Source organism: Puntigrus tetrazona, chromosome 1 (genome assembly GCF_018831695.1).
Source record: "Puntigrus tetrazona isolate hp1 chromosome 1, ASM1883169v1, whole genome shotgun sequence".
NCBI lineage: Eukaryota > Metazoa > Chordata > Actinopteri > Cypriniformes > Cyprinidae > Puntigrus > Puntigrus tetrazona.
This window is the reverse complement of record NC_056699.1, coordinates 28,077,742-28,100,909: the sequence shown is the minus strand read 5'-3', so window position 1 is coordinate 28,100,909 and position 23,168 is coordinate 28,077,742. Positions and strand designations below refer to the sequence as shown.

General features: G+C 43.1%; 2 protein-coding genes, 2 long non-coding RNA genes and 1 pseudogene across 5 annotated transcripts; all 5 read right to left on the bottom strand.

The window, feature by feature from the left end:
* Positions 1 to 762: 762 nt before the first annotated feature.
* On the bottom strand, positions 763 to 2,836 carry LOC122352906 (annotated as a pseudogene).
* A 6,928-nt stretch (positions 2,837 to 9,764) lies between these two features.
* LOC122353047 lies at positions 9,765 to 10,398 on the bottom strand. The gene is made up of 3 exons (XR_006251952.1): positions 10,371 to 10,398; positions 10,208 to 10,286; positions 9,765 to 10,073 (listed from the first exon to the last, which is right to left on the bottom strand). It is a non-coding gene; the product is annotated as an uncharacterized LOC122353047 (long non-coding RNA).
* A 1,454-nt stretch (positions 10,399 to 11,852) lies between these two features.
* LOC122349333 lies at positions 11,853 to 14,058 on the bottom strand. The gene is made up of 4 exons (XM_043245348.1): positions 13,893 to 14,058; positions 13,448 to 13,525; positions 12,606 to 12,677; positions 11,853 to 12,413 (listed from the first exon to the last, which is right to left on the bottom strand). Exons 1-4 carry the CDS (start codon positions 14,056 to 14,058, stop codon positions 12,058 to 12,060), a joined length of 672 nt encoding a protein of 223 aa, XP_043101283.1. The 3' UTR covers positions 11,853 to 12,057.
* A 757-nt stretch (positions 14,059 to 14,815) lies between these two features.
* LOC122353040 lies at positions 14,816 to 15,215 on the bottom strand. The gene is made up of 3 exons (XR_006251949.1): positions 15,124 to 15,215; positions 14,981 to 15,024; positions 14,816 to 14,902 (listed from the first exon to the last, which is right to left on the bottom strand). It is a non-coding gene; the product is annotated as an uncharacterized LOC122353040 (long non-coding RNA).
* Positions 15,216 to 18,131: 2,916 nt separating this feature from the next.
* LOC122352919 lies at positions 18,132 to 21,032 on the bottom strand. 2 transcript variants are annotated; one of them, XM_043250679.1, is made up of 6 exons: positions 20,961 to 21,032; positions 20,484 to 20,843; positions 19,195 to 19,242; positions 19,013 to 19,114; positions 18,708 to 18,745; positions 18,132 to 18,629 (listed from the first exon to the last, which is right to left on the bottom strand). In XM_043250679.1, exons 1-6 carry the CDS (start codon positions 20,989 to 20,991, stop codon positions 18,372 to 18,374), a joined length of 837 nt encoding a protein of 278 aa, XP_043106614.1. In that variant the 5' UTR covers positions 20,992 to 21,032; the 3' UTR covers positions 18,132 to 18,371. The 2 variants fall into 2 exon arrangements, with proteins under 2 accessions (XP_043106614.1, XP_043106622.1); XM_043250687.1 differs by having other exon boundaries at positions 20,484 to 20,828; positions 20,961 to 21,013.
* Between the last annotated feature and the right edge of the window lie 2,136 nt (positions 21,033 to 23,168).

Here is a 23,168-nt window from a genome sequence, read left to right as displayed (position 1 = left end):
GGTTTAGCTTGTTAGCCAATGCTGGTGTGTCATAACTTCACCGTCTGCAAAAAAAACTACAAAAAAACCAAAGAGGTACTTTTCGAAAGGGCATAAAAATTCTATACAAGAAAAAATCCTCAAGTTTGTGGGGATTCATTGCAGATCATTACCTCAATTGTAAACATCAATAACTTGTGATGTTTATGGTTGGGCTGCCTCTGATGAGATTCCCAAGATTGCCAATTCTCATTGCCTTCTACAACTGAAACTCCACAAACGGGCCACAAATGTGGATGTTATGAAAGATTATATTCATTTTCCTGCTTTCTTGCTGTAAAACCAGACTCACTCCAAGAGAACGAGCTAAAGACCTTGATTGCAGCTGCTCTTAAGTCTTTGGTCTCCACCAGTTTTAAAAGACAACACATTTTATTTCAAATGTATTTACAACAACAACAACAGAAACAAAGTCTAATACTCAGAAGAATATGGGTAAACATCTATCTTTGTAGCATATTTACAGCTTGGGCCTCATTTATAAATTATTTTATAATTAGATCGTAGAGTCAGCGCTCATATCTATAAAAACCTTTGTTGGCGTGGAAAAGTGTTTAAAGCGTCACGTCAGGTTTTTGTAAATGTAAGCTGTTGTGATTTGGGATATTTATGTGTTTTCCGTTGACATGATCATTAAAATGAATCACTCGCATATATCGTAGAAATGATCGCAAGATTAAATTGAGGACGGTTTCTGGTCAAAATTTATAAGCGAGGCCCTTGAGTTCAAGAACGTGATAAACTGGTGATATTGACAGTCTTTTAGATGTATTAGATCTCCAAGATCATTGTGCTTGATTGATACTGTGATAGACGGACGCTTTCTGAACAGAACTGGTTCTGAGACTCTCATAGACTTGACTCTGTCTGCTGGAGTCCAGTTGTGTGTAGATCTGATCTGGATTCACGTCACTTCTCACTGAAGCAGCGGCGTTCACGTGAAGTCGAGGTCTGTGTCCGGCGGACTGTGAAAGTCGTTTGGAGCAGGACCGGCATCACTTTGAGACGGGTGTATGTTCGACACCGCGGTCGGGTTTTCTCTCTCGTAAGCGTTCTATGAATTAGAAGAAGGAAGAATTGAGCAAGAAAGAGAACCTTGGCTTTCTCTTAAAAATAATTTTTAAATAACTCACTTCTTCTCTTTTTCTTGATGTCACATGAAGCTCTTCAACAGAGAAAAAAACCAGACCTGTGATAGAGCGAACGCATGGTTTAGCTTTAAAACTTCTAGTAAATGAATTCATATTCGCTTTGATCCAGACATTATGTCACTGTCTCAATAGTTTTGTTCAAAATTAAGACTAAAATAAGTTAAAATAAGACTGATCGAATTCATTTATATAGTTCAAAAATATTACCACACATCTTCCTTTTCTTTCTTACAACCACGACAAGCAGCACAGCAGAGATCAGGAGCAAAACCAGACCTACTGAGGGGATGATGATGAACAAATCTGAAAATACCCAAAAGATCAAATAAACCACTCGGTTGACTGACATGATTAAACAATGATGTTTACGTGGGACATGAAGAGGCGTTTACCTGAGTGAGGCACAGACGTCTGTCCTAACAGGGTTTGAGGAGTCAGAGGAGCTGATGAAACAAGTGTGCTTGTTATTAAAAACTGAAATTCAGTCGTCCTTTCATCTGAAGTGACAATAAAATAGACGATAGTTCAGTTATACATGAGCACAATACGATCGCACGTTTGTGTCGGGTCTCAAGCTGACTCCACCGCTTTCCATGACACCTGATTTTACAGCTCAAACAAATACAAGAAGAAAGATCTGAGATCTTCAGTCTTAAATGGCATGTCATGACTCGTTGAATTGTTGGTAAAATTACAGGGCAACCGATGGGGGTCAGTTTGACCCCGGAAAAACACATGTGTGTCAAAACTCTGAATGCACATTCATAACTTCAGGTGAGAACAATCACATGCATTCATACCGACTCGTTTCAAATACCTTTTTGCTATATGACCATTGGTAGAAGTCACATTAATTTCGTACCCAGTTTGACCTGCAGCAGTATCTCTGAATAGACATCAGTTAAAGGTAAACTCCTCTCCACAGCACACCAGTATAGTCCCTCATCTTCTGATCTCAGGTCACTGATGCTGACGGTGAAAACTCTTCTGCTCTTGTCATCAGTCAGAGAGAATCTCTCGTCTTTTGCTGGAGATCCTGATTTAACCACGATGTTTTTATTTATAAAGTTGCAGTCGCCTTTACAGAAATACTTTGAATTTGATTCATATCCAGATTTATAGGGCATCTGATATCAAGCCGCTCTCCTCTGTGTCCAAAAATTGCAGTTTGAGCTATAACAGCAGCTGGAAACGAAGCGTTATCAGGCAGGACTGTAAGTTTAACTGTATTAAGAAATACCGTCTGCTGACTGTAAATGAAAAATAAGAGAAAATGCAGAGGAACTCACCGATACACACGCAGGACCATAGAAGAAGAAAGATCCACATTATCTAGGATTAATGCTACTCTATGACACCTTTGACTAAGTTAAAACCTTAAAAATGAGCTTTTTTCCGTGCTGACGTAAAATATGTTGCAATTTCCTTCCGCTTCCCCATTTGTCTTACCAAATTCCTCATAATTAGAAGCGTGTAAAAATGTCACAAGCAGAAGAAGTCAACGATACACACGAAGGACCACATGCTCCACATGATCAGGATTAGCCACATTATGAAAAGCAAGCATTCACATAGTAATCACAGAGAGCAACACATTTCGTTTCTCTAAATGCACTTTTCATAATTGTCACTTGACATTATTTAATTAGCATAAATTGGGTTTGAATATATATATATATATATATATATATATATATATATATATATATATATATATATATATATGTGGCGGGCAAGTGAACTTGTAAAAAAACACAAACACCGCCAGGACATCTAACAAATAAGGGTTCTTTTATTCTTGACTGAGCTTAAAAGGAAACTCAGCATTAAGGTCTAATTCAGGGTAAGACAAAGTAAAGAAAATAAAAATAAATAAATTTACAGAGACAACCACCTAATTAACGTCAGTGGTCTTAACTTTCCTGAATAGGTTTCACAGGATCACAGGCCCTTCAATTTTACCGGTGCAAACAAGGTTACAAAAAGCGGAAAAACGGCGTACAAAACAACGGCGTACAAAACAACGTAGCGTATAAAACAACGGCGTACAAAACAACGGCGTACAAAACAACGGCGCAAGACAAAACAACGGCAGTGGCCTATATGTGCTCTCCTGTTTAAACAAACAAAGAACAAAAAGAACATAAACATACATATCCCATTTGCGTATATATAGCTTCTTATAAGCATATTAATCAGAAAATACACAAAATGATACAGACTTTGAGACGATTAAATAAGCAACACTTACTCGACTGATTCCACGAAGCACACAGCAAAAGCTCACATGGTCATTAACACTCGATCTCACATTTCGTTGCTCTCCTCTAACACAGTAAAGTATAAGAATTACTGCTCGGTAAACATATAATAACATACTTTACATTATTTAACATTTTATAGTAACTCACGCTCGATCTCCATTAACGTGGTCCGAATTTCCTTCCCCACTGGCGATCTCTCACGTGCAATAAGGCAACTCCTTTGTAATCGTCAAATGAAACCATGTACCCACACATTCACGAGTAGATATAAACTGGGATTTATCTCCTTTTAACAGTTTTATCAACTATTTCTTTGTGCAACGCTTTAACTCGGTTCTCTGTCGGTCGACGTGCACTTCTCTCTCACATGTGCGCGAACGCTTATTTCTTAAAGGGGACAGCGCACATAACCACGTGACAGGAAACCAAAGGTGCATTGCCAGGGATATAAAATAAAATAACAGGTGAATTCTACCCGGTTACACTCTCCCCTGCCTACAGTCAGCGTCCTCGATGACTGCACAATACAATTTATTCATCCACTAATCCTTGTAGTTTATTGGATGTATACAAGACCACCCCTGCTAACACTTGGGAAAGAACATCGGGAGTAAAGGACACTGCATTACAGGAGGATTTGGGTAGTCTATTTGGGTTACTATGAACACCAGCATTTGACCGCTGTGTTCTACGGGGCGTAGGATCGGGAGCATCCACTTGAGTATTCTCTGCCCTAGGCTTCCGGGGCACAGGAACTGGTCTAGTCAACACTACATCTGTAGGTGAATCAGTCCTTTCAGTATCAGGTTGAAGGCTATCTTGAGCAGCCCTCCTCTCGCCACTCACTGCTCCATCACATGTTTCCTGTGCTTCTTCCACTTCAGCCCCAGCACAATCAAATGGTGCCACACCCAGTTGCTGTGACTCCTCAGGCATTGGGTCCTTCTCAGGATATATGGTTTCTTCCACAAGCACACATTCGGCATCTAACGAAGGCATCTCGTCCACCAACCCTGAGGTTGGTACTTCTTCTACAGGTCTCACTTTCCTCCGTGGCATTGGAACTGGTCTCGGACAAAGCCTAATGCCTGATCGATGTACTCGTTTTGCAGGACCACCTTCAACTGGCTCCACAGTGTAGGTTGTCCCATGCACTTCCACCACCTGATAAACTGTGGGTGCCCAGGCGTCTTGAATCTTGTTTCGTCCTGGGGCCGATAACATGTCAAAGTACACCTGCTGCCCAACCAGTACTTGGGACAGTATACTCCACCCCCTCACGCTTGGCAACTCGATCTGCGGCTCTCCTTTCAGTGTATTCACGTGCCCTGGTATGAGCATCCCGGAGCCGCTCCTTATGGACGGACAACCAGGCAGGTTCTTTTTCTAGATCTGGCTCCTGACCCAACAAGGCATCTACTGGTAAGTGTGGCTGTCTCCCAAACAACATGTAATAAGGAGAGTAACCAGTGGAGGAATGTGGGGTCACATTGTAAGCGTACACCAGCTCGGGTAAGTACTCTGGCCATCTCCGCTTCTTCTCTGGAGGTAAGGAACGCAAGAGGTCGTGCAGAGTTCTGTTAAACCTCTCACATTGTGCATTCCCTGAGGGTGATGTGGTGTAGTGCAGTGGGACTTTCTCACTCCATATAGTTTACAAAGCTCTGCAATCACAGCACTCTCAAAGTTTCTTCCCTGATCTGAATGAAGACGCTGGGGCACTCCATATTTGAGAAACCATTCCTTTAGAAGGATCTTAGCAGTAGTGTCCGCCTTCTGATTGCGAGTAGGAAATGCCTGACTGAACTTCGTGAATACATCAGTAACAACCAGGACATTTTCCTGCCCATCAGACGCAGGTTCCAATGTGGTGAAATCCACTGCAACCACTTCTAGGGGATGAGAGGCCAAGAATGGGGTCCAAGGGGCTTGAATCTTGGGCTGCGGCATTTTGGCTAGCACGCACCGTTGACACTCCTTAACCCACTTATCCACAGCATTATACATCCCCACCCAATAACAACGCTGCTTGAGTAGGGCCAGTGTTAAGCTCTATGCCTTGATGCCCCATTTGGTCATGGACACTCCGCAACACCGTTTCAACGAGACATTCAGGAGCAGCAACTGTTGGCACTCCCCATAGAAGACGTCGTCCACCATTCTGTACATCAGTCCATCTTTCTCTTGAATCTTGTCCCACTGCTTAAGCATCAACAGCACCTGCCTGGACAAGTACTTCCTCTCTCGATTTGTGGGCTTCCTCTTCTTGTCCCAGAAACTTTTGAGCACACTGATAGTAGGATCTGTCTCCTGAAACTGGCGAAGATCATCCTTTGTGTATCCAGGTAACGTTGGAGTATTCTCCAGGGTTCCTCCCCAGTCTCTCTATCCTCCATAGCTGCCTGTAGCATTCCTATTCCTCCCTCTCCAGGACTCGCTGCTAGCACTGCCAGATCTTCTCCGACTGCAGTCCCTGTACGAAGCCCACTACAAATAGCTACACATCCATCGTACTCTGAATCCTCAGTTTCCACGTTCATCCCTTCCAGTCCTGGCCTTCTAGAGAGGGCGTCAGCTGCGGTGTTACACCTTCCAGGGCGGTACTGCACTTCAAAGTCAAATACTGCAAGTTGCGCAGCCCACCTCTGTTCAATGGCTCCCCAACCTAGCCGTGTTGAGATGGCAGAGAGGATTATTATCCGTTAGGACAGTAAACTTGGATCCCAGCAAGTAACTCCTGAACTTCTCCACCACAGCCCATTTGAGTGCCAGAAGCTCCAGCTTCATACTGCTGTAGTTCCTGTCGTTCCGCTCTGCGCCCCTCAACCTTCGACTTGCATAGGCTATCACAGTCCTACTTCCTCCTTGTTGCTGATACAGCACAGCACCCAATCCTAGATTACTGGCATCGGTCTCCAGCACAAAAGGTAGGGTAAAATCTGCATAGCCTAGTGTTGGAGCACATGTAAGCTTCTCTTTGAGATGCTCGAAGGCTTTCTGACACTCCGCTGTCCAGGAGCCCTTAAACAGTTTGTTAGCCTGAATAACACTCCCCTGGTGGACACACTTGTTTACGACATCATGGAGTGGACCAGCCACCTTTGAGAAGCCCTCGATGAATCTCCGATAATAGCTGCAGAATCCTAAAAAGGACCGCAGCTCCTTCAAAGTGTGGGAACTGGCCACTGTCTCACCACACTCACTTTGTCTGGATCTGTAGATACCCCTTGAGCAGAGACCACATGCCCCAAGAATTTTACCTCGGACTGCAGGAAGTGGCACTTTTCCACCTTTACCTTAAGTCCGGCCTCCCTCAACCTCTGTAACACAGCCTCAAGCCTCACTAAGTGTCCCTCGAATGTACTTGAATACACAAGCAAATCGTCCAAATAGACTAGCAGCGTTTGGAAGACCAGATCACTCATTATGGTCTGCATGAGACGCTGGAATGTTGCTGGTGCATTACATAGGCCAAAGCGGCATCCGCTGGTACTCATACAGGCCAAATGGGGTAATGAAAGCTGTCTTGTGCCGGTCCTTCTCATGAACTGCTACTTGGTGATAGCCACTCGCGAGGTCAATAGATGAGAACACCTTGGCCTTACTCAAAGCATCCAGACTCTCATCTATCCGGGGTAATGGGAATGCGTCGCGTCTTGTTTTACAATTCAGCTTCCGGTAGTCCACGCATAGCCGAAGACTCCCATCAGTCTTACGGACTAACACCACAGGAGATGCATACGAACTGGAGCTTTCTTGAATGACATGCTTTTTGAGCAGGCCAGAGATATGTTCCTTCACTTCCTGGAATTGGGTTGGGGGTATACGCCGGTATGACTGTGAGACAGGAAGGTCATCATTCAGGGGAATTTCATGCTTTACCAGCTCAGTATAGCCAAGGTCTTCATCAGAGATGGCAAACACGTCCAGGTATCCCCTTAGAAGCGCCTTCAACTCCGCCTGTTGGGCGAAGGTACGCTCAATTTGTATCTTCTCTAAGGGACATTGCAGATCACCGGTAACCCCTGTCATTGACCTCTGGTTAACCATAACCTCCTCGTGATCTGCAGAGATCCGATTGAATCTGACTTTACAGGAACTACTCTCAACTTGATGTCCATGGGCAAGTATCCCCAATTTCACCTTGGGTGGCAGCCACACATCTGCTGGGGACAAGTTTACTACCTGCACTGGGAATACCCGCCTACCAGGTGATACCAAGGTAGGAAGCAGGACCAAGCCCCTGGCAATTGTGCTTTACCTGGCTCAATTATACTTAAACCTCCTTTTCCGGCTACCTCTTTATGTATCCTGGCTTGAATTGTAGCCACGGAGGCTGCAGGGACATATGCCTTCACGTATGCCCGCCACCCGGACCACGGAATTCGATTCCACAGAGGCAGCCTCTTGTACTCGGTTTAAAACAGCTCTCCAGTCCGCATCCAACGTCCCCTCCAAAGCATGGTCAAACTCAGCCACAATTAATTGCCTTACAACGCTGGGCTATGTTCATGCCAAGTATGCCTGGGGCGGCAAGTCAGTCTTCCCTTCATTCTGGTCACGAATCACCAGAACCCACAGCCAGGCAGAGTCAACCCCATTACCTGGATATCCAGTTCAACATACCCAAGATAGGGAAGAGGCAACCCATTGGCGGCAGTAATTTTTAACCACTTGCTTGTCCAATGCATGTCCTTGTCTTCCCCATGCAGATGTTCTTTAAAGAAACTCTCCGTCAAAGTACTAACGTTACTGCCAGTATCTAACAGACAGCGGATTGCTACCCCCAACATGAATTTCCACTTCTGGGCACTTACCCACTGCACGCTCCAGAAACCGCTCTTTTGTCAGTGTGTCAGTCTTTGAGCCATCACTGCCCCCTCTCATTGCTCGGCTCTCTTAGCGGAGGGACACAGTTTCCGGAAGTTGGGACTCGGGCATAGCTAGCACAGGGTTTTCTTGGAAACGCTGCCCAGTGCATTGCCTGGCTATGTGCCCAACACCCTCACATCTCAAGCAAATAGGTTGGCCATCTCGGTATATCGCGGTTTGAATTTGGACTTACTAGGTCTCTCTGCAGTTGGTCCAGATTTCTGAATCATGAGATCACGAACCGCATTGGTAAGTTCCCCGATTGCTTTTCCTTGTTGTGAAACTACTTTAATTACTTCTTGTAGGGCTACAGTCAAGTCATTCGGGATGGTGGCGGTCATCCTTGCATGTTCTGCCCTTTCCTCCACACTCACCAGGTTTCGATTTCGTGCCACATTGGCTGGACGAGGTCTCTCTTCTGAGCACCACAACAGAGCCTCCTCGCGAACTTCAAATAATGTGGCATGGGGTCGCTCTCTCACCACCTTGCGCAGTTCTCTTCGAAGGGCTGAATCTCTCACCCCTTCAATAAACTGGTCTCTCAATGCCAGTTGCACATCTGAAACACAATGTGGCGCTTGTTGCAGTGCAGAGTTTAACATCAAAGACAGTGCATGTGAAAAATCCCGAAAATCTTCCCCATCCAATTGTTTCCGTGCATAAAATGTGTGCAGTAGCTGAGAGGTGCTACGTTTCTCCCTGAAGGCTGCCCATAAAATATGAGAACAAGTCTTCAGGTGCCCTATCCTCCCCATACACAACTTCACTTCATCCAAAGCTGACCCCTTCAAGTGGGAGAGAATAAAATCTACCTGATCTTCAACATTTAACCCCCTTACTCGTATAACCCTCCCCAGTTCCTCAATGAACTCATCTACATTTTGGCAGTCTTTACATGGGTCCCCACTGAACGGTACAATTTGTTTCTCTCTTGGGATATACACATAGGACCTAGTATGAACATTAGTCATGTTAGCAAGAGCTGACATTACTTCATCATGTCTACGTCCCAGCTCGAAATTTGGGACTGAAGCTGTGAGACAGGGCTACCTCTTTCAATGTCCATTTCTGTTGCCTCAGCACCTGCACCCTGAAAGTTGTCCTCCATCGCAGCTGCACCTCTGATGTCCTCAGCATCCATGACTTGACTTGACTGCTCCGGCAGTTTTAGTTCTCAAACAATCAGTTCAACACTGTCCTCCTCGCTGTCCTCAAGCTCAGGAGTCCTGATGCGCTGGCACCTTGTACTGCTGTCGCTCTACCAGGATGGAACTGCAGGTCCTTTCAGCACTTAGTCGCCTTTTGCCACTACCGTTGTTTGCACTGTTGTTACAAAAACTAAATCAGCCCCAAACAAAACAGAACCCCACTCCTGGTACCAAAATTAGATGTGGCCGGGCAAGTGAACTTGTAAAAAAACACAAACACCGCCAGGACATCTAACAAATAAGGGTTCTTTTATTCTTGACTGAGCTTAAAAGGAAACTCAGCATTAAGGTCTAATTCAGGGTAAGACAAAGTAAAGAAAATAAAAATAAATAAATTTACAGAGACAACCACCTAATTAACGTCAGTGGTCTTAACTTTCCTGAATAGGTTTCACAGGATCACAGGCCCTTCAATTTTACCCGGTGCAAACAAGGTTACAAAAACGGAAAACGGCGTACAAAACAACGGCGTGCATACAAAACAACGACGTACAAAACAACGGCGTACAAAACAACGGCAGTGGCCTATATGTGCTCTCCTGTTTAAACAAACAAAGAACAAAAAGAACATAAACATACATATCCCATTTGCGTATATATAGCTTCTTATAAGCATATTATAAAATACACAAAATGATACAGACTTTGAGACGATTAAATAAGCAACACTTACTCCGACTGATTCCACGAAGCACACAGCAAAAGCTCACATGGTCATTAACACTCGATCTCACATTTCGTTGCTCTCCCCTCTAACACAGTAAAGTATAAGAATTACTGCTCGGTAAACATATAATAACATACTTTACATTATTTAACATTTTATAGTAACTCACGCTCGATCTCCATTAACGTGGTCGAATTTCCCTTCCCCACTGGCGATCTCTCACGTGCAATAAGGCAACTCCTTTGTAATCGTCAAATGAAACCATGTACCCACACATTCACGAGTAGATATAAACTGGGATTTATCTCCTTTTAACAGTTTTATCAACTATTTCTTTGTGCAACGCTTTAACTCGGTTCTCTGTCGGTCGACGTGCACTTTCTCTCACATGTAATGCGCGAACGCTTATTTCTTAAAGGGACAGCGCACATAACCACGTGACAGGAAACCAAAGGTGCATTGCCAGGGATATAAAATAAAATAACAGGTGAATTCTACCCGGTTACATATATATATATATATATATATATATATTTATATATATATATATATGTTACAGCACAGACATCTCAGTTAGGTGCATGAGGAAGACTCTGAACTGATTCAAGGAACAAAAACCTAAAACTATGACATTTAACAGGAACAAATACGAAAACATAAACAAAATCCATTAACATTTTGAACAGAAACGTTTATTTGAAATATGTTATTTTATCTTTCTTATTATTATACTAATTTGGGAGGCAAAAAAACCCCAAACAAACATTAAATTAAATTGTGAGCGTTGATGCACACAATATAATATGCCTGTGAAGCAGAAGTCATAGCGAGAGCCGTTTCACGAATAAAATTTTACAAATTAATTATGGATTGTGGATTGCTTTTAGATGGGTCGCCACAAAGACAATCCTTTTTGTTCTATGACAAGTCGTCTGTGACGCCGAACCAGCAGAGGGAGCCCTCGCCCGAGAACTAGCCGGCCTCTCTTCTTCTCTCCTCATTTCCTGTTTGAGGCCTTTATAAGCATCTCCAGTTTACCTGGTTTAGACCCATTGCCTGCTTAACCGTGTTTGTCTTTCGGATTTACCCTATACTCGTCGACAGATCAGACTGCTCTTGTTATATTGACTTCCTGCCTGCCTTCTCATATTTGATTTATTGTCTCAGCCCTTAATAAACAACTGCATGTGGATTCAAACTCAGCAGAAATTGCCGGGAACCTGCAGAAGCGCATTCAACCAATGGAATATGATTCCTCTGGCAATAAAAGATCAGCGTCCACAGCAAAAGGGATGAGCTCATAGTAAAAAAGCTGAAGACAACAACAAACCTACATGTTTAAATGTCTTCCTGAATTCTTTAGGCTTCACAAAAACGATCGAGCCCCTACAAAAAGCTACTCCTCAAATATGTATGGCATGGTGTCAAGTGTTGCTGGGGAAGGCAGAGAAGAACTCAAGAATCAGTTAAAGACAGGCTACTAATGCTTTAGTTTATTCTGTTACATGCAGGGACAGATCAGTTCTGGGCATAAATGTACAATAAACTGAAAGAGAATTTTATTTTATTTTTTCAACCATGGGAGACAGACACAATGCCGAATACGTTTCATCTGTCATGCTGGATGCGTTGCAAGAATGTGACGCTGATGTTTGCTTCACTGTATTTTATTTCGATTAAAGTACCAACTGTGCTTTCACGTTAGCAATGCTGTCAAATGCCGTCTAATCAAACACATCTGAACAAGCTGATTAAAAGGCGTCTAAAAGTTACAGGCGTGTGACTTTGATTAAAAGCTAAACTCTGCAGGAACATGGACCTTGAGGACCAGAGATGAGAAGCATTCGAAACCTCATCTACTGTCCTTTATTAAAATTGGAATAGATTACTGGATTTGGATCAGTGGTATCTGATCGGTGTCGAGTTTGAACGTGCGAATAAAGTGTTTCCACTGGGATCATTTCAAACAACTCACCGATCTTCACACCGCAGTCGGGTCCTTTGACAAATTGCACAGAGGAATAGTTCAGACTGTCTGTTTGTGCAGTGATATTTAGTGCGGCATACGTCGGAAAGTCCGGTTGATGTGTGGACGGCGTCCAACCGGAGGAGCGTTTCTTCTGCTTATGCTTTAGTTTGATGAATATGAAGAGGATGACTGTGAAAACCAGCACCAGAGCACCAAAACTAGCACCAACATGAACCAAAAGATCTGAGGACAGAAACCAGCAACCAACATTTATAGTTTTTTTTTTTTTTTTCCTGGAGACATTTGTTAATTCAAGACAACAATTCAATTATTTATCCTTATTGATATAATCGGTAACACTAGTAAAAGTTCCATCGGTAGTTAAAGGACAATACGTGTGTTACAGTGCATGGGACGGATTGAGGTGAAGATTACCGGTTTTGTCTGTAGTTGTTCTTCTCGGAGGAGGTCTGGTTGAGCTTGTTCTAACGGGGGTTAATGTAGACACTGTGGATAGCAGAAGTATTAGTGGGGAAAAGGTGGTGTTTACGTAACATACATTCATAAATACAATGATATTGTCACGTCGTAGGACCGTTTGTTGTTGTTTTCATGTCCCATGTGCTCTGTGTGACCTACTTCCTGCTGATTGTGTCATTGTGTTCAGGTGTTAATTACGTCATTTACTTTCTGCTTTATAAGTTCCTGTTTGTTTGACGTCAGGTTGTCCGGTCTTGTCTATACTAGCGTCTTTATGTGTGGTTTTAGTTTGCCTGCCTGCAGTAGTAGCAGTAGCAGTAGCAGTATTTACTCGTTTGTGAATGATTAAAACTGTTAAAGGTTATATTCTTGTCGAATGCTCCTTCCTGCAACCACACCGTGACATTATATTCGTTTCATCGTTAACCAAAATTCAGACACTTCCACATGTAATCTGAGAAAGATTGTTAAGCACTTCTAGTCAAGTCAGTTTAAAATGTTCCAGTTTTAAAGCCGCTTTCTTTAAAGTTGGATTAAAATAACTCATAAAGTCTTTTTTGGTAGTTTGAGGCTACAAAAGATGCTTTAATATTTCGTCTGTAAATTGAACCAGAATGCTCAGAAATACTGAAAGATGTGCTGAAAGATGTTCTGCCTCTAAAAGGGTTATATAACTCTAATTACACCGATCATTTTTAAGTGTGTTTGCTAATAATGCAAGCCACATTTCCACTCCAGAACACTGTATGCCACAAACACCATCAATTAGTCTGATACACATCCAGTGCATATCTTACCCTCAATCACACTCAGAATTATGTAGCTGTAAGTGTCTTTAAGAAACCTGTCCACTCCGCAGGCGTAAGTGCCAGAGTCTGATGGCGCAGGTCAGCGATCGGTCAGTGAAGTCCGATCCGCCGTCAAGCAGAGCGTATCTCCCGTGCGAGCGAGTTTCTCTCCGTCTCAGACCGAATGAGAATATTCTCACCCACACAAGACTCTCTGCAGAAATACTTGGCGTTTCCATCAGCTAGAAATGTGAACAATGAAATGTGACGCTTTCTCCGCCGAAGCAGTTTTCAGAGACGCCACTGGAAATGAAGAGTCAGACAGGAAGTGACGTCACATGATCAACCGAACAAACAACGCAGGTCGGTCCAAATATCGTTCACAAGGAAGAGTACCATCGTGACCTCAGTCTTTACTCATTTCCTCACTAAGAGTAACTGAATGCTAACTGACCTGAGGAGATGTGGGCGAGAAAAACAAAAAAAATCCACATGTCGAAAAGACGCCTGCCTTCTGCGCGGTACGACACAGTATTTACTTCTCTTTTTGTCTCGCAATCCTCTCGAGACATCTGCAGTGACGCAGCGTGACCTGTGGTCAAACTCAACTCAACACACATTTCTATACAATCACTCAGTCTTTAATGCTGCTAAATAACATCTAAACTGTCATCCAACATTTTAGTCGAGGCAACAATTGAATGATTTTTCTTTATTGGTGAATTCAAGTATTTTGTAAAATTCCTAGTTTACATTTGTCGAAAAAGAGAGACAACTTTTAAAGGCAATTTTTTTCAATATTTACATTTTTATGGCACCCCCCTTAGATTCCAGATGTTCAGTTGTAGCCAAATATTATCATATCCTAATAAATCATACATAAAGCTTTTTCATTCTAATTTCAGATATAGAAAAAGAAAATATAATAATAATAATAATAATAAAATTCCACTTATGATGGTTTTGTGGTCACACATACTAATCTTTGTTACCACTAGTTACTATTATAAAACCTGTTATCTCAGGTCCATTAAATAATATATGTAACATAATAATGTTGACAGCAAGTAAGTTTTGAGTTTGATTAATTAGTAAATGTTAGTGTTAATAAATGCTTCATGAGTATTTTTCATTTTTAGTTGATGTTAACAAAAGGAACCTTTATTGCAAAGAGTTCCTAACAAACAGTTTCAGGATGAACGTGGAGAAAATGTGATTTTTAATTGACCCTTAATGAGTCACCTGCAGTCAGTCAGTACTTTAATCAATACTCTGATAAATGGACTCTTGAGCTAATTCGGGCTTCATTTTAGTGTAGATCTGGTCCAAATCTGTTTTGTGCGAGGTCTGTGTTGCAGGCGTCTGTGTTTGTAGGCAGCGGAAGTCCTCGAGCGCTGAACCCTTATCACTTTGAGTCATGGGAGAGTTTATAAGGCCGACAGAGTTCATTTTCACATACTCGTCCTGTAAAAAGTAAGCTTTCGTATCAGCGATGACATCAGCATCCCAATTAATGTGTTATACCGTCGTCTACAGACTTACAACAACTTGAGTCGATGTCTTCCTCGTGTGATAAGACACAGAAACTGGCGTGAGGAAATGCATGTATTAATTGTCGCGTGGTAAATGTTAACGTATGAGAGAAGATTGTGTAGAAAAGAGGAAGTCTCATGTAGTCGTCTCACCTGGCAGCTTGCAGGTGGTGGGCCAGTTTTTTACTTTAAACAGAACGAATGAAGACACAACCAAAAGTGTGCAAACACACACCAGACTCAGTACGGTCCACGAACCTGGCGTGAGATTCTGTGGAAAAGGGAGAAAATCTGGCCGCGGCTGACAAAACGCTGAGAGTCAGACAGCAACATATGAACAGAGACGGTTCTGTGAGAGGCTATTAAAAACTATAACACGATACAGAACAATAAGATGGCAAACTAAAGAACGGCAGAACAAGCAAAAGAATGAATGAAGACGCCCACAGATTGTTGGCTAAACATCTGACGCACTTTACAGGACACAAAAAGTGTGAAAAATTCAGGAGTTTCGAAAATCGTCATCCGATTGATTGATTGAATTATACAGGATTTCCTGGAGATGTGTGTGAAGCGTTCTTTAAAGTTCTGCCTCAGAAAAGAAGAAAGCTTTACAAAAGTGACGACGGCGTTTATCAGGTTCAATCAAGCGCTGCGTTTTCAGAAGTATGTGAAAGTTCATGGCACACACCTTTCAGAAACATTAGAGGGTTTTGTACGCCGGTCTGTCGTTGTGGCAGTATTTACATGCCCCTAAACACGGCTTTGAATGAAACGAACCGCTAGTGTTTTTTTTAATTGGTCAAACGTCCTCATGGGCGGGGCTTGGCCAATGAAAGTTGCCATGGATTCCAGACCTTCAGCTGTGAGTCTGAACATGGCACTTAGTGGCAAAGAATGACTTTGCATTTTCATTCTGACCGATGTGAAAAGACCAAGTGCTCAGGCGATATTCTAATGAAACAGCCGGGACTCGTTTTTATAGCAAGTCTTTCTTTTGAGAGACAGATTTTAAAATGTTAGCGCAGAGTTGATTTTCTTCCTTGGGTTAGATTCAAAATATCGCATAACTTACATTTTGACTGAAATGTAAACATTTTGCATTCACCTATGATAAATCTGGCCACGGATAGAAAGCCTTTTTTGCTATGTTTATGATGTATATGTATTGTAGGTAGTTTTGATATTTGGGATATGGCGAGTGTGCTACTTTTGGGTGCAACAGTTTTACGTTTAATACAAAAAAAACACCCACATCTGGTAGATGCAAAAACATCTAACAGGTTTTATGCATAGACAAATTAATAGATTTTCCCATAGGCCACAGCAGATAAACTAACATCATATAGGTACAAAATGAATGAACTACTGAGCAAAAGAATGAAGGACAAAATGCATGCATGAGCTAATATTGAAAAACAATGGGTGAAAGACGGATAAAGCTGATATGAATGATAGACTGACCATGAGAAACCAAATGATGGATCGAAAAAGCAATATAGGCAGAATAAATGGCATGGGGAATTAATGAGTGAATCAAGTGAAGATAAACTCAGTTCACCCTGATCTCTAGTCTTGGCCCGGTTCTGTGTTGTGATCTCTGCAGGAACGCTCGTGCTGTAGACAGTCACTGAAACACAGCGTTATTAATACATTTTAAAGAAAGCGTTTATACTGGCGAGCATGCATTTCTGTTTTACCTTTCGCTGGAGTTGTGGTTCTCTGGTCTTCACCTGCGCAGAGAACAAGGAATATAAAACCATTGAGATCCGGTCCTTTAGCCACATTCACTTCTGCATTCAGTCATGTTTGTGTGAAAAAATAAATAAACCTCAAAGGATGCTCACCTCTGATGACAGTCAGCTGTATCTCTTCACCGGTCAGATCGGGCAGCAGTTTAATATCCACGCCGAACAAATAACTGCCAGAATCCTCTGAGATCAATCCCATGATTGTGGCAGTAAGGACGTGCGTGGATGAGTTATCAAACAGAGCGAACCGTCCCTTTTTTACCCATTGGTTGGGACGAGACGTTTCAACCAGTTTCTCAAAGTACAAGAAGCCATCGGTTCTGCGCCGAAGTACTTGACGTTTGACTCATAGCTCGGTGAATAAGTGGCTTTAAATGTTACATATTTTCCTTCATACACGATAATGGCACAGCTACTATCCATTACACTGGCTGGAAATGAAGTTAAATGACATTTAAACATGTATTTAGCTGTGATTCATGTAATACAGAGATAAAGCACACAAGAAGCGCTCATTTCTAACAAGAAAGACAAATTTAGGATTAGGATGACCATTTTCAGAATAGCTAGTTATTGCAGGAATGTCACAAGTTAGGCAAAAAAAAAAAAATAAATAAATAAATGCTTTACCCAGCAAATGACGAGATGAAATATAAAGATTTCTTGTTACTCCAGTGTATACGTATACTGTTTTTTTATTTGAATCTAGCTTTTTACTGAATGTTTGTTTAAAATATACAGTTCAAAGAAAGATTAAAAAAGGACTACACATTTTTGAAGCGATATACAAATTAATATTTAACATGTAGTAATAAAAATGCTAAAATAAAGACACTTAGCTATTTTAGCGCGCGATATTTAGAGTAAACTGATCTGTTCAAGTGATGTTAAATGCTTCTTAAGTCATTTGTAGTTTTACTTGAACGAGGACTAGTCTATGCCAAGCTTGGCAAGCTACGGTTCCTAAGCACTGATGCTGACACTAGAGCAGTTAGATCCTCAAATCAAGAAACTGTTATTTTTCTGTAAAGTGATCTTCACGACTCACCTGCATAGAAGCAGAAACAAATGACTCTCGCCTTCCACATGCCGAGTGCTTTTTAATGGATTCTGGTGTATGTAGAGAATAAAAGTAAATCTGCCTGGCAGGCTTTCTCTCACTTCCTTGTTACTATTTAGTACCACTCTTCAACCACACTTAAGACTGTAGCTAGTTTTACAAAGTAAGCAGTTCAGATGCATTGTACTGAACTTTCCAACTTCCCGTCGGTGTGAACGTTTAACCATAAAATGCAGCCATTTGAAGTATTTTCCATATTAAACTTTTTTTCACACAGAAACATGCTATTACATTTAATTATAAGTCCTACAGTGACGTTCTGACTATTGAAAGTGTTTTCTAAAAGAAATGTACAGTGAATTGGTTCATTTGAAGTCAATGTTAAGTAAATGCAAATTAAACTTGTTTTCAAAAGATTTCAATATTTTTACTGGACAGCAAGACAAAAAATACAGCTGAAAATTCAAAGCATAATCGGTGATAATCGGAATAGTATTTCTGTATATTATTAAGTAAATACTTTTTTAAGCTGATTTTATGAAAGCAACACAAAGTTTGGATGCTTGTAACTAGGATTCTGATTGGCCGATTCAGCCTTTCGTCTGATCAAGAGTGTGATATATGGACTCTTGTAGAGGATCAGCTGTGAGACTCTGATACACGTGACTCTGTCTATTTCTGTCCAGTTCTGTGTAGACCTGATCTTTGGTTTGTGCTGAAACAACATCAGCGTAGTCAGTCGGTTCTGTGTTTGTATAATCTGGGTTCGTGGCTCTATAAAGCTCCTCTTTTTCACTTTGAACTTCAGGTAAGTCTGGAAGGTCACGGTGTGTTCTCTGGTGCCCATCCTGTGAAATATAGAAATGTGATCAGAAAATAACAATGTCGATAACAATATAGCATGCTGTAGAAGTTCATAAACTCACTGGGTTTGACAAAGTCCTGACGCGGCCGAGAACAAAACCTGGGTGAAGATTTACGTGAATGATTTTTATACCACGAATGCATTGTCTTGCTTGTTCATGTATAATTTTAAACCATCACTTTTAAAATGGTAATGCAATGTTGTTATCAATCATTATATTATGTATATGTTGGCAATATCATCCATTAGCTTCAAGACAATATGAGTGACTTTGTTTATAGGGTGAGATATAGGAGCATTTGTTGCCTGTAGATCGTGGTTTTAAATAAATCACGTGGTATCGGTGTGCAGGAGAGAGATACTTACTGCTTTTGTGTTTGAGGACTAGAAACAGAGGGAAGAGGCACACGAAAAACAGGGCGCCAAGACACACCACGACCACCATGATCATGAACCTCGAGTAAGACACTGTCGGTGCAAAGACGACCGTGACTCGGCAGAAAAATCAAAACCGCATGATCTATGCGTGCATGTGTTCACAATCTCACCGCCAGGCTCTTCCGCAAACGGGTCTGTGGTTTGCTCTCGTGGATGCTCTGCGCAGAAAACAAAAGTGAAGGGTGTGTGGTTCATGTTCCTACACGAAACCTTGACTGGCATTCATTTACCCCGTATATGGGCGAGTTCGGTTCTCATACGCACTCATTACATGAGACACGGAAGAGGAAGACCATGCTGTATCACATCCCATCTGAAACCAATATGAGACTCGGTTGCACCTCAAAAGTCCCCATAGCTCTTACTTCGGTGTTCATGATGCCAAACAGATTCAGTGATTTGAAATAATAATCATACGTAATGCTTTATTTTGACAGTCCACCTTAATAGTATTAGTAGACTGTCTGCTTAATATCTTCTAACACATTGATTTTATGGGTCTACAACATACTACAGACTATCAGAAACGTCTCAAGTATTTGGCAAATTATTCTATAACCCTAAACCTACTCCTGACAGTCTACTCTGAGAGTTAGTAGTCGCAAATAATGAGATTTAGTTGATGTGTAGTTGACCTGTAGTTAATAGAATGTCTAAAGTAGACTATCAAAAAAGTGTAACCTAATCTAGGGTGACCATAAGAGCCATTTTCCCAGGACGATCTAGGCCAGGATTTCGAAATTGGCTGAAATATCTAGGTTTTGGCTTTGCTTATGTGTGCAGAACTTCCTAAGGTTTTCAAAACTCTCTCAAGATACTTAGAATCAAAGCAATACAGAAATCCTGACCAGAATGTGTCCTGGGAAAATGGCTCTTATGATCACCCTACTTAATCATAACATACATTGCTGACAAATTTTATGTGTAGGCATCAAACGGATAACCGAATAATTGAACATGAAAGGAATTCCTTTAAAATATCAAATGTTACGGAGGGTAAAACTTAGCAATTCCAATCATAAAGTATGGATTATTTGTATTTTCTCTCTCACAGTTCCTTTTCAAGTGAGTTGCATTTCTGCTAAAGGTTATGGTGATATGGTTTGTGCAAACCCATTTTTCCAGCTTTCTGCAAATGTTCAGCAAAAATACATAATTTGTACCGTGTTGGTCACATCGCTTTCAGTTTGTCTTCTATCTTTTCTTTGAGTTGCTAGCTTTCAAGTATCCACGAGATGTTTAGCAACAAAATGTATTTAGCGATTCGCTCAACACTATAAATGGCAAGAATTGCCTAGATTTTAAGGTATTGTTAAATTCGATCACTTTTTTTATTTGATTTGATTTGCTGTTAATTCTCATATATATTCAGTATATCAGTCTTCAGCTGCTATCTCACCTTTAGTGACTGTTATCCAGATCTCTGAGGTGAAATCCGGCAGCAGAGCGATATCTACACCACACCAGTACTTCCCCGAGTCTTCTGGAGCCAGTCCAGAGATGTTTGCTGTAAGAACTTGAGCTCCGGTGTCATCCAGCAGAGCCAGTCTCCCTCGTTCAGACCTGGTCTCTGGTCTGGTGATGTGAACACACTGAAGATCTCCTGGAGCTGACGCGCCGCTCATCTGGCAGAAGTACTTGCTGTTGTTCTGATAGGTTTCAGGATAGCTGCAGGAGACTGAGATGTTGCTTCCCACGGATCCAGTGACGCTAACAGCCAGCGAGTTCTTCATCAGCCACAGCACTGAAAGACCCAGAACTGCTCACAGACAGACGTCATTTCAAAGTGTTTATCTTGGTGTTTATCAATGAGATCAAGTGAAGCTCAGAATAAAAGAGTAGCCATTCTTGCTAACTGTATCAAGGAAGATCGTACCTGAGAAACTGATAGACGTGGCGGTTCTCATGACTGCCTGCTTCAACCTCAACTCGCACTACCTGTTCTCACACTAAATACTAGGTAGATATTGAGTGTGTGTGTGTGTGTGTGTGTGTGTTCAGCTACACTTCCCCAATGCTCATTTGGTTAAACACAAACACCTACATAGTGTCAGTCTGATTTTAAAAACGGCTCCCTCTACAGTTGCATTGACTTCTAATTAAATGTTTGATTCCACTTTAGACATTCTACTTAGTAACTTAGTAACTCCTGAATAATGACTAAAATGCATGGCTTCATAATCACTTAACCACACAGGGCACCTTTTGAATATAATTTGAGTGGCCAGTGAGCAGCTCTGCCCTCTATTTTAAAATAGCCAGTAGCTTTTTGTTTATATCTGCTCATTAATCTTAACAAATCCGTATTTGGCAACCATAGTATTCCTAAAACAAAATCATGTACACCCATCTGTGCTTCTAAAGGTATATATATATATATATATTCACGGGGCGGATGAAGCACAGCAGAAACAGAGGTGTTTGAACCCCGGAGGGCACGTTTATTCAACAATACAAGTGATACGTGAATCGTGAGCCGGTGCACAACCGCTGTCAGTGGCGTTATCTTCAGGGTGCTCGGTGCTCAGTGTGCAGTCGGTGAGTACGGCAGCAGCGAATCCTGGGGGAATTAGCTCCGTGTCGCGGTTCAAGGACTGGCTTCTAGAAAGCAAACAAAAGAGACAACAGTCAGAGACAGCATGTGGGAGTGTGGTAGCTCACTGGAGCACGGGCCTGACGTGGCTTATCTGGCCACCGGCAAACGAGCTCCAGGTGCGGCGAGTTCGGTGATCAGTGACTTTTCCAGGTGATCGTGGTTTATTCCCAGGGCAACGCTGATGGTAGCTCGGGACATGAACGGGGTGCCTTGGTCGGTCAGAATCTCGCTGGGGATGCCGACACGGGTGGAGAGGAGGAAGAGTTCTTGGGCAATGGCCTTGGCGGTAGCCCTTCGGAGGGGGATAGCTTCTGGATACCGGGTGACGTAATCGACGATCACCAGGATGTGTTCGTGGCCCCGGGCAGACTTTGGCAACGGCCCTACCAGATCCATCCCGGCGCGCTCAAGGGCACCTCGATGATACTGGCGGTACAAGCGGACTGGGGGGAGGAGGCCGGGGCGACGTACGCTGGCACTCCGGGCAAGCCTGGCAAAAGTTTCGTACGTCTCCGTCCAGCCCCGGCCAGTGGAAACGGTCCCAGATCCTTTGGGTGGTGTTGGCGGTCCCTAAGTGTCCCGCCAATGGGTGGGCGTGGGCCAGTTCCAGTATAGTGTCCACCTTCAACTTTCTTGGTATCCCCATGGACACAGGTTATCGGTAGGCGTTTTCGGGGGGCGTGGTACGGGGAGGCAGCAGGCGGGACTGGACCAGGCTGACAACGCTGCCAGAGTCCAAGACGGCATCCAACTTGCCCCCGTTTAAGACGATGGGGACGGCCGGCGCTTCGTGGGGCACCTCCAGGTGTAACCCACAGCCCGCTAGCCAGGCCTGGGGGCCCCGAGCTGGGGTGGTAGAAGCTTCTGTGGGCATGGGCACGTCCTTTACTGCAGGGCCCGCCGCCCGCTCTACTGGCCGCCAGGTGCCCTCCGGCGCGCGCTGCTCCTGGGGTGCCCTCCAGGGAAAAGGTGGCGCCGCTCCCGGCTTCCTCTTGAGTGCCGCTTCAGCCAGCTCGACCGCCCCACTAATTCTGAGGACGTCCGGGGATTGCGCATGCAGACCGCCTGGCGGTAGGCTCGGGGAAGAGCCCGCAAGAGCCGGTCGATGACCACCCTCTCGATGATCTGGCCGGGGGTCGGGTCCTGATCCAGCAGCCAATGTTGGGCCAGACGGGTGAGCTTGGCGACTTGAGCCTGGGCCGGTCGGCGTGGTTGGAACCTCCAGTCAAAGAACCCCTGGGCCGCGCAGATCGGAGATAGACCGACCCTTCCGAGGATCTCCCGTTTCAGGTCGTCATAGTTGGTAGCCAGGTTGGCCGGCATTGCGTAGAAGCTGCGCTGCGCTTCTCCAGTTAGCAGCGGGGCCAGCGCGCGTGCCCAATCTCGGCGATCCCATCCTTCCGTGACGGCAACATTCTCAAACATCTGTAGAAAAATCTCTGGGTCGTCATGGCTGGTCATTTTTGGGAGGAGTTGCGCTGCTTGAAC

Coding starts and splice junctions, on each gene's coding strand:
- LOC122349333 (XM_043245348.1), bottom strand. CDS start 14,058: ATGTGTGTTGAGTTGAGTTTGACCACAGGTCACGCTGCGTCACTGCAG. Junction 13,526..13,892: donor TCTCGCCCACATCTCCTCAG/GTCAGTTAGCAT, acceptor CTGCGCCATCAG/ACTCTGGCACTTACGCCTGC. Junction 12,678..13,447: donor AATTCTGAGTGTGATTGAGG/GTAAGATATGCA, acceptor TGCTATCCACAG/TGTCTACATTAACCCCCGTT.
- LOC122352919 (XM_043250679.1), bottom strand. CDS start 20,991: ATGAGAACCGCCACGTCTATCAGTTTCTCAG. Junction 19,115..19,194: donor GTTTGCGGAAGAGCCTGGCG/GTGAGATTGTGA, acceptor TTGCACCGACAG/TGTCTTACTCGAGGTTCATG. Junction 18,630..18,707: donor TCAGGACTTTGTCAAACCCA/GTGAGTTTATGA, acceptor TATATTTCACAG/GATGGGCACCAGAGAACACA.